Genomic DNA, 11,378 nt, shown 5'->3' on the forward strand with positions numbered 1-11,378 from the left:
TCAGGGTATTTATCTCAGAGATGGAATAACAATAATGCACACTGCCATTTGAGAGGGGATGTTAAACAGGTTTTCAAACAGTCAGTACTTCGTTCAAGTACAGCCAAGAATTTGGATTTGTATCAACTGCACTGTTGGTACACGTTTGTGCTGGTTTTGGAGGGTGTACCATTTGCTTTCTTAAAAAAGAGCCAAAATATAACTAGCAGCTTATACTCCTTGATCATGGTCCTCAGACTGCTGAACGTTTGTTAAAGCAAGAAAATATGAAATTATCTAGCCTCTACAGAGCTGTTTCTCCTTAAATTCTGCATCCAATCTTGTTCTAGGGCAGCAAGAAGCCAGGCTGTCCTTCTCCACAGATAATGAGGCCTTCAGTAGCTCATGTGTAGCATCATCCATGAGGAAAGCTGCAGCTTTTATGCAGTATACTGCAGTTACCTTTCTGTCTTCAAGGAGCAAAGCAACATGACTCCTGCAGAGGGGACAGACAGTGACTGTCCCAGCTAACACACGGCTTCCCAATTCACTTTGGCTGAATGTGCAGGTGCAATGAAAAGCATTATAAAAGTGCTACAGAAGAGGGATTATTTTTCCGTGATTATTGTGTCTGACAGTTACTTGCTCAGATTACAAGGAAAAAATGAGTGCCTGTGCTTAGCTGCCAATCCTAAAACCTAATCCTGAAATTAGGGATTTTTCTCCCTTTTTTTTTTCCAAACAAGCAATAATTCTCTCTAACCCTTTGCGCCATCCTTTAAAAGCACACTATGTCACCACCAGATTTGTCAAGAAGATTACAAGGTACGTCTCAAAATCAGCTTTAAGGGGTACTCAGCCTTGCCCAGAAAAGGAGATTTCAGCTTGAATACTGTACAGTTATTATGCTTTATAATAAAATCCTAAGATTACTTGAGCAAAAATACCAAACAACTTTTCTTCCCCTTTTTTTTTTATTACATATGGGTTTTGTTAATTAGTTTCACTTCTCTATTAATGGCTGTGCATTTAAGTTTCACTACTCAGATAGAACCTAAGCTGAACACTGATTTGAAAATGTTTTTTTACCAGCAAGAGAAGCAGCAGTAACTAAAACTCTGCATGGAAGAGACACACTTTTGCTAAGCAAATGAAGATGTCTAAAAAAGAGGTGTAAAACATGACTGGCACTGTCAAATTCTGAGCACTGAGAAAATACTTCTGTAAACCTGGCAAGTGAGTAAAAGTACCTTTCCATTAAAACAAACAAGCAAAAAAAAACCAACACAAAAAATCCAATTAAGCCAAACAAAAAAATAAACAGTTACAGTGTTCCTAAAAAGAAAAATGGAGTATACTGGAAGAGAGAAACCATAATGTGGTTACAGAGAAGGTAAGAGATAGAAGTGACATATAAATAAGAAGTATATGTGCACATCTAGATAAATGCAGAGAAAAGAATCACTAGTGAACAAGTCCTGATGACTGAAGAGGCTTCTCATTCCTAACTCTGACAATACCTGCCCCAATAGTTTTGGGGTTCCCCAATTAACCTGCATTACTTTATGAACACAGTGTCTTGTGAAAATAAGGGTCATTACTGAGAGCTACAAAAATGATTTAGAAAGCCATCAAAATGAAAAATAATGCAAGAATCTGCACCACATGACAGTTTACATCTTTGCAAAATATGCAGCAAAAAACCCTGAGTTCTCCCTTTTTTTGCACATTGTGCAAGCTCTGAGTGACACCAGTGGAGAGAACTGACACTGGATTTCAGCTGAATAACACAAAGACAGATGGGGAGGAGGAAAAGTGGGAGACCGCTGTCAATACAGCATTAGGACAGCCCTGGCAGAAAATTACAGTTGTAGCTGATGCTGGAGAAAGAAAATGTATCATAAGTCTGCTCTGTAATGGCACGTGGAGATGGAGGTCCCAAGAAGTGTATGGACACTTCTGTAATTAGAGAATGATACAGACACTGGGCTTTGAGGCCAATTACATGAGGTTCAACAAGCCGAAGCGCTGGGTCCAGCACTTCTGTCATAGCAACCCCATGCAGCACTACAGGCTTGGGGCAGTGTTTGGAAAGCTGCTCAGTGGAAAATAACCAAGGGGTGTTGGTCGACAGTCGACTGAACACGATCCAGCAGTGTGTCCAGGTGGCCAAGAAGACCAATGGTATCTTGGCTTGTATCAGAAATAGTGTGGCCAGCAGGACGAGGGCAGTGACCATCCCCTTGTACACCACACTGGTGAGGCCACACCCTGAATCCTGTGTTCAGTTTTGGGCCCCTCACTACAAGAAAAAAAAAATTGAGGTGCTGGAGTATGTCCAGAGAAGTATAACAAAGCTGGGGAAGGCTTTGGAACACAAGTCTTATGAGGAGCGGATGAGGGAGCTGGGGTTGCTTAGCCCAGAGAAAAGGAGGCTCAGGGGGAAACTCACTGCTCTCTACAACCTAATAGAAGGCTGCAGCCAGGTGGAGGTTGGCCTCTTCTCCCAGGTAACAAACAATAAGACAAAAGGAAATGGCCTCAAGTTGTGCCAGGGGCGGTTTAGATCAGATATTAGGAAAAATTTCTTCACTGAAAGGGTTGTCAAGCCTTGGAACAGGCTTCCCACAGAAGTGGTGGAATCACCATCCCTGGAGGGATTTAAAAGACATGTGCTGCTTAGGGACACAGTCTCATAGTGGACTTGTGCTGTGTTAACAGTTGGACTCAAGGATCTTGAGGGTCTTTTCCAGCCTAAATGATTCTATGATTCAAGGAAGTACTCCTGACACACTCTGAGCCTCTACATGTCTTTTTTAGCCTCACCTCTCTGAAAATTTCCATCACTTATATGAAGGTTGCACATCATTCAAGAGAAAGACTTGGAGAACAGAAGCCTCAGATAGATGCATAGCAACTCATGTTTTTCATATATATATCTATCAATACACAGGATTTTTTTAATTATTATTATTATTTTGTCAGAAAGATGTATATAACAGCATTTTGGAAAAGGCCCTACTACCCAAAGAAGCTACTGGTACAGCAGTTTGGACTCACTAACACAACATTCAAACCACAGCCTCGAACATGGCCTTGACTGTGAGAGACAGAGCTATTGACTACTTCAGACTGACTTTGTTCCCAAGCCACAACACCAAATGAAAACAAGCAATGTAACCTTGAAATTTTTCACAATGCAATTTTTGTTTCTTGGCCAACTTTTCTTGTAGCCTCTCCTTTCTATGAAACTTCCTGCTTTTCCGGGAGATGGTTAAATTTTGTTGATGCGATACATGCCTGCAAACAATGAGTCAAAGACTACTTACTTCTGAAACCAACCTATCCTGTTCTCTTATAAACAAAAACATACAGGACAATTTACTACGATTATATCATTAGAAGAGACTCATTTCCCACAGTCATTTGCTTTTATGGCACAGGTTTGATGGTCCTGATTGCACAGCTTTGCACCAATAAAAATGCAAAGCATATGGAACCAGAGACCCTAAACCTTTTTTATTAAATCCCTTGATTCCAAGGGAACTTCAAGATGTGCGGTGCTGTGTTAATACTCTTGTTTTCTAGGATGGAACATGGGCACAGAAATCATTGTATTCCAGTCATTTCCAGCTGCTAGAACCTCCCATGGAGTTGGCCAGCTTGGATACAGTCATTCTGCTTGAAAAAAGCCTGGAATGGCTACTGCCATGTAGTATTACTAATTTAATTTCTTGTATACTAGTAAGCACTGGTCACAAGTTGCACATCAACAACCCTGAATGGTCAGTATGGTCCTCTGTATTCTATAAAGCCTTTACCTAATTAGGAGGTCATGATGGATAAAAAGTTAGACACAAATGACTAACTTTTGCCAGCTTAAGTAGTTCAACCTTGAATAAAAGACAAGCTCAAGGTGTTTCTCCCACCATCTTCTATAGCTCCATCTCCTCAAACCAGGCCCTCAACCCCAATTGCCTCCCTAATCTATCTTTTTATTGTATATCTAATATCACCAAATTGTTGCTTTCTGCCCCATAAGAGCACTACTCACTCTGACGCTGTGTCTTCATTCACAAAGCTAGAAGCAGTGCACAGGATGGGCAACAGCTAAGAATAGTTTAGAGCTATTTCTTCCCATGCAGTGTCACCATAGACCACTTGATCCACAGGTTCTTTTTCCATAGCAATGCAAACAGCTCACTTAATTCTCTTTTATCTGCATACACTGTGATTTGAAACAAACTTAACTCTGCATTTCAGACCCTAATTCTCAAAGCTGAAAACCTAATTGAACAAGTCCCTCAATTCTGTACACAGAATGATAAACTGAACTGGGTTTCTACAGAAGATTTTCCTGAAACAAACCAAAAGCCCCAAACCAAAACTTCTGCACATGTGTATATTCGGGAGGCATGTCAGGGTTTAAACAAAACACTAAATACGTAAAGCACAGTTTATACTCACTATGAGAAAACATCGACAATATTAAATAAAAGCTAAGACTGGTACCAGAGAGGATAACCACCACTCCTTAAGGACTTGTATGTAGTGCACAAGTTTGGGAGGAGCATTTATTCAGGAGGGCCATCTAAAAAAATATTATTGACTTCTAGAATACCAAGTGTTTGGTATTTATTGTTTCAGTAATTTGCTTTTCAATAGGGTTTTCAATCTCCAAGCATAGTTATTTGCCCTGAGAAAAATGGAATTTGGTAAAAACTTTCTGGGATTTTCTTCTAAATTAAAAGACTCAAACCCCAACCATACCTGTCTAGGAAAAGACACTGGCCAATCTTCCTTTTAGGTTTAGCTTGTTAAATTTTTATAATTTGGGGTTGAAGATTACACAAAACATGACTGAGGCTATAAAATATGCAGACTCACATACTAACTATAACTACTGGTGTATACAGTCTGTTTGAATGCAATAATCTGCTTGTGCTCTTTCAAGGAAGTATTGTGTATGGTCTGCAGGTGCAGCTTAAATGCTCTCTAAGGGACAGACTTCAAACCCAGAAATTTAAGGTTTTAAACAGGTAGTGGTTTATTTAATGTTTTGAAGTAATATCAAAACATTTTTGACAGTAAAATGCACTCCAACAGCTTTTGTTAGATTGGAAGAGCATGCTTGCTTATGTAATTAGTTTTATCTAGGTAATTTTGTGCCATTTGTACCAGAGGGTAAGTTGTCACAAGTTTTCTAATTTCCTGGTACTCTTGTTTCAGCAAAAAGATGGGAACTTGATTCAGTTTCCAGCAAGCAGCTCCCATCTGAGAGAAGCAAGTTGTCCTCAGCACAGTACCAACCCTTGTCACCCTGCAGAGATAACAGGGAAATAAATTGTACTCTCAAGTACAGTAGAACAAACAGAATTCACTTAGCCTAATTCCACTGAACACCGAGAAGGAACAGAATTTATTTTGGAAAGGGCAGTTAATGGTTTAATCAGACTTGAACTACTTTTGTGATGCCACCATACATCATGCAGCTGTATTCACAACACAGCTACAACAACAGCAAAATACCAAAACCACTTAAGTCTTCAAGATCTGAATCCAGTGAAATACTGCTGCTAACAACTTAACTCCCTAGTCAGTGAGCAGAGAAGAAGCCTGAAGAAAAACAAAAATCGAGCATCCAGGAAGATCATTCCACCTGCCTGATGCTACAGAAGTTTCCTCCTCCAATAATCATAGTTAAAATCTTTGTCTCAGTATCTTTTGATGATCATAAATACTTCAGACTCATTACTGTCACCCTCGGTAATAGCAGAAGAAGTCACCACAGGCATATGACAATGAAGTCATGGGAAGCAGAGAAACATATAAAGAAAAAAGTCAATTATGAGCTTTGCAAAGTTTTCAATTTAGGCCAATTTAGTCTCAGCTAGAAGTTGGTTTTTTGGCAGCTTTCTAATGCTGTAAATTCCAATAATCTTGAAACACTTACATTTTGCTCAGGGGGTTATTCTTGTTCTGCCACCAGAACAAGGGGGAATCCTGAATGGCTGGCAAGCAGCTTACTTTTCTTCTTGAAGAAAGGTTCCATTACAGTGGACAGTGAACTAATTCATTAGAGACCCACTTCCTTCCCAGAAGTTAAACTAAATAGCTCAAGTCCATTTCTTAAACTGCCAAAAGAAAAAAAAACATTTTAATAAAGGTCAAGTGCTTAGAAAGGAATAAGAGACCATATCCTACTTTGTCCATCATAAATCACGCCTATTTAAGCAGATGAGAAAGAATTATTACATCTTTCCACTGGTTAGACAGAAGTCAGCAACTAGTAGGACATACAGGAGCTTTGAAGACAAGATTTTGTTGGAAAGGAGGGTGCAAATAGAACAAGAAACTCTGAGGTCTTAAGAATATGATGTATAAAAAAAGCCCTCAACAAACGACAAAAAGTTTATTAACACAAAGGAACTGATATTCTTCTCCAGTTTTTTGTTTTCAGTACCTTCATCATGAGAAGCCAAATTTCTACCAAGACATCTGGATTACAGTTACAGTAAAAGCACAGGATAGTTCACATACATAAGTCTTGAAAATATAACGTACTATTTTAGTGTCATTAATGTATTTTAAGAACACCGAGCAAACTTTAAAGCTCAGGACACCAAGCTATTCCACTTGTCCTTCTTACCTAGACAGAACTCATTAAATCCCAACCACTGCCTGAGATACACCTCTCCTGATCTAAAAAATTATTGGTTTTGTATATGCAGTTTTTAAAAAGTACATTGGTGAAAAAAAATCATGTAAGTAACGTAAATTTGATTTGTACAATAAGGTTAATGCTTCTTACCTCAGACCTGTTCCTAAAATCACAGAACAGAATTATAATGTCATCTAGGTTGGAAAGGACCTCTAAGATCATGTAGTCCAGCCATTAACCCAGTACTGTCAAGTCCATCACTAATCCTCTAAATTGATACACATACACGAAAAACTTGAGTTGCTATGCACCGTTTTGATGATTCTGTTCTCCAAGTTTTCATCTTGAATGATGTGCAACCTTCATGGAACTTTTCAGAGAGGTGAAGCTAAAAAAGACATATGGAGGCTCAGAGTGTGTCAGGAGTACTTCCTTGAATCATAGAATCATTTAGGCTGGAAAAGACCCTCAAGATCCTTGAGCCCAACTGTTAACACAGCACAAGTGCCCTATGAAACTGTGTCCCTAAGCAGTACATGTCTTTTAAATCCCTCCAGGGATGGTGATTCCACCACTTCTGTGGGAAGCCTGTTCCTAGGCTTGACAACCCTTTCAGTGAAGAAATTTTTCCTGATATCCAATCTAAATCTTCCCTGGCACAACTTGAGGCTATTTCCTCTCATCCTATTGCTTGTTACTTGGAAGAAGAGACCCAGAAAAAAGTGATATTCCTAGTTTCCAACCAAGAAATGATGATGATGATGACTTTCTGAAGAAGTCTTGATAAATATCAGCAGCCTATGTCAACTTACACAATTTGGAAATAAAATATCTTATGTATCTTTTCTCATACCTCCTACTGTAGATTAGTAACTAACACAAATTGTCCCAAATTCAAGACAAAACATATACAAGTCATCACAAGTTCTTCATAGGCACCTGAAAAATTCATCAGCATTTATGCCCGCTGTAAAGTATAAGGGAGAATATAATCTGATGTTGTAATGTCCTCTTGTTGAACATACAACTAGATGTGGGTCATGTGGTGAAGATTTTCTTTAGCTTCCAGAAAATCATATTTTGACATCTTTCTGATGCTCTGAGGAGGTAAATTAGATTGTACTTTAATGGAAAATCAAATTTGTTAATTCAGGCCTCTTGACTAATGGGGTGTAATTCTTTCTTTCTCAGTTGTTGCAGTTCCATTCCTTGAAAGCATAACAGCCAGAAAAAAAGCAACTGGCTCTTCCAACTACACAGAGTATTCCTTCTGCATGCAATCTTCAGGCTGCCTTGACAACTCCCCTTAGCAAAAGCATATCTGAAATGACAAAAGACAACCCTCCCAGAACATCAAGAACATGGTTATCCCTCTTCTAGTTGGTAAGCTGCCCATCTCCTCTTTTTTCCCAGTCTTATCCCATCTCAAACATCTGTGGCAGGAAAGCATTGTAAATACTACACAGGCAACCACACCAGTTGCATTCAACTTGTAAAAACCATAAAATAAAAAAAAAAACTTACCACATAAAATCCCTGAACAGACATGAAATTGCAACAGATTATGAGAAGTGTACAATTTGCAAAGCAAATTTATGCATACCACTGGTATAATCTCCTTGGGCAATGTGCAGATAAACAAACCTCCCCCTCACTATTCCTCAGAACTGCAACCTACAGCCTTCCCAAACACCCAGGTTGTTTTTCCCAAAGGCTGGTTCCCAAAAGGTTGGCTTTCCCAAAGATGGTCCAGTACCCCTAGGGAGCCGATCACCCACGCAGACTCAGGAAATTAAAAATGTTTTTTTTCCTTTTCTTCTTGGATTGTTTTAAGCCTTAAGAAAAGCAGAACTGTCTCAGCATTGAGTACCCCATACAACTCAGCTTCTTCCATTGAGCCTCAAAAGAAAATGGGCCAGCACGGAAAAGAAATTAACAGACAAACACCAGTTAAAGTTAACATGATGTATCATTTTGGACTTTTTTTGTGTGTTCAGGGACATTTCCCGACCACCACTCTTCAAAAACTGTTCTTCCATGAGTGGTTTGAATAGTTTTTCTTGTTCCTTTGAGAAGTAACCCAGTAATGATTTATGAAACTTTCTAACTAGAGGGAACACACATGGGAATCTGATGTGACAGATCAATTAACAAGTGACCCTGCCTTGATCACAGATCCTCCACTTTCCCCAAGCCCCTAATTGGTCTTTCCAAATGACACTCTCAGGAACATTGAAAATGCCAACTTTTATGGTTGGTATTTAAATTAGAGACTTGTCAACCATGACTATGTAACAGAATTGTTGCGTGACTATTCTCCAACTCTAAAATCAGGGATAAAGATTTTCATGCTATCCAATCCCTTTTTGCACATCACAAGTAAACTCTGTTTACTTGAGCTTCATACAGGAATGACTACCTAGAGATTTCAGAAAGCATCCAGTCAGTACCTTAGTTTTCAGATTTTAATATTAATTATAACTGGTTTTGAGACACTGCTGAGATTTGAACCAATGTTCTCTGTTAACCTTGACCAATCAGTTATTCTTCAGTTTTTAAGCTCCACATATTCCATGTGCTTATACAACAGCTAAAAACTAAGAGTTTCAACAGATTAGTTTTTGAAGAAGGCAAGGGCACTGACTGCCTTCACTGAAGTGAGCACTTACTCAACTGGTTAGCACAATGCATACACATGCTCTCGCTGTGGAATCCAGCTTTTATTCAGTTCACTGGTTTACATCTTTAGGTTTTCATGTTCAAAGAGAAATGTGGGACCTGTAGAAACCCCTATGGAACTTGCTCCATTCTTATGTCAGGTATTTGTTATAGTTGGCTTACTGAACTGCAAATTTCCTTTTGGTGAGACTTACTGAACAAGAGACCCTTTGTAGAAGGCGGCAACACTACCCTTTTTATCTGAGCTTACAGAACTTTTAATTTGGGACTTCCAAATTTACAGCACTGTGAGACTTCCTTTTGCGCTCCTTGCAACCTTGGGCCAAATTCTACCTTTACTTATCCCCACGCAGTAACTCACATCTCAAACTGCAGTTTGTAGAACTAATACCTCAGATAGCATTAAACTCTTCATTTTTCAACTACAAGAGCCACAAATGCTCCAATAAGAATGAACAGACTATGAGTTCCATGTACATTTCATACTAATTCCAGTCGCTTTTAAAACTGGAGATTCAACACAGATATGCAGGTTCTGCCAACTCTGCACATAAATAAACTGAACTTGCTGATGGCACAGGAACAGCTCAATGCTGTTCTTCATGCCCAGCACTGTCAGTACAGAAGCAAAGAGGAGTGGCTGCTTCAACAGAGCTGTGTTGCCAAATATCTGTACATGGACTTGCTGCCCAGACTCTCTCTTGGAGCGGCCTGCAGACGTTCAAAGAATCCAGGTGGTGCTGCACTGGCTATCACAACCAAATGTAAAAATCAAACAGCAACAATAATAACAAAAAATTTCACATGTTCATTCAGAGAAAAACAAAACAAAACACTCTTCTTACTTTAACTGTGGCTCTAGCCTGTAAAGTGATTATGTATGAAGGAAGGAATTCAGTGTGACTTTCAGCTTTCATGAATTAGCAGAGGTTTCAAATGAAAAGGAAAAAACAAGGTCTATCAGAGTTACAGTCTGCCCAATCTGAGAGCTGTTGTCACAATAAACACATAACCCATGACGTGTCACCCATGTATATTTTCACTATCAAGCACAACAAAGACAGCAAGTATCCTTTGGCACAAAAGCCCCATGCACAACCTCCCCCTGTGGCATTCTGTTCTGATGCATTATTTGCCCTAGTGCATTCCTAGGAACTACACTCATGAGCAAGCACAACACTGCATTCAGGCACAGAACCATCCTCTCCATAAAGTTTCAATTAGCCTTTCAACTCAATTGCACTGCATAAAAAGAATCTGGGACACTACATACAAGATGTCATGTTTCATAAGAAATTTAATAATATATTTTATTTTTCCTATTGACATTTAGTTTGGTTTTGAATTCAAAACACGAAGCCAAAAAAGTAAAATAAATTATCCTATGAAAGTTAACAAATTATTCCATTGTTTTTAATAGCACTGGGCAAATCCTACTGAATTAGGCATGAATTTGTCACATATGCAATAAAGAACTTAAGGCTAATACATCGTTTCCATTGTAAATCTTATTTTTAGAGGTTACATGTTAACATTTTAAATCAACTCCAGGCTTAGAGTTGGAAATGCAATTATTCCACAAGCTCAAAAAAACACGGAAAGATGACTGACAACTTGAACTCCTTTTCTGACAACTGCTAGTTAAATAAGATTCTTTATGAAATACTTGACTAACCTGATTGCTCTGTCTGATCAGCTGTTGCTACCTAAGGTACATTTGCACAAACTGCTCTCAACCTGCATGCATCAAAACTGATGCCCGGGGGTTTGGGAAGCAATTCCACGATGTGAGGGGTTACCCACATTTACCTTTCTCATCACCAGTACCGTGGCTCCTGGGGAACCGTCAGTATACAGGTTACCCCAAGGTAAACAGAAGACAATCTTCCCATAGCTGTATCCCTATTTCCCCCTGCCACTACATGCCATATAAACGACGTAAAACGGAGCGTTACCATCCCTAAGCATTGTCCATCCGTAGCTTGTGGATCCCCAGGCGGTTCTGTGTGCCGCTTCACGGAGACTTGCGGAGGGTGCACTTTCAGGACCCGCAGCACCC

General features: G+C 39.3%; 1 protein-coding gene across 2 annotated transcripts in view; it reads right to left on the bottom strand.

Moving 5' to 3' along the window:
• Positions 1-11,378, bottom strand: part of ITGB8 (integrin subunit beta 8) — a 49,966-nt gene that overhangs the window by 36,856 nt on the left and 1,732 nt on the right. Inside the window, exon 1 of one of the 2 annotated variants that reach the window (XM_018075597.2) lies at positions 11,275-11,372. The exons of the other annotated variant lie outside the window; for it this stretch is intronic. Within the exon in view, the coding sequence (XP_017931086.1) occupies positions 11,275-11,287 (13 nt within the window). The 5' untranslated portion in view covers positions 11,288-11,372. Of the gene's footprint in view, positions 1-11,274; positions 11,373-11,378 lie in introns of those variants that run through there. 2 annotated transcript variants of the gene reach the window in all.

The sequence above is a fragment of the Manacus vitellinus genome, unplaced genomic scaffold (genome assembly GCF_001715985.3).
Source record: "Manacus vitellinus isolate BGI_N305 unplaced genomic scaffold, ASM171598v3 scaffold_3_pilon, whole genome shotgun sequence".
Taxonomy (NCBI): Eukaryota; Metazoa; Chordata; class Aves; order Passeriformes; family Pipridae; genus Manacus; species Manacus vitellinus.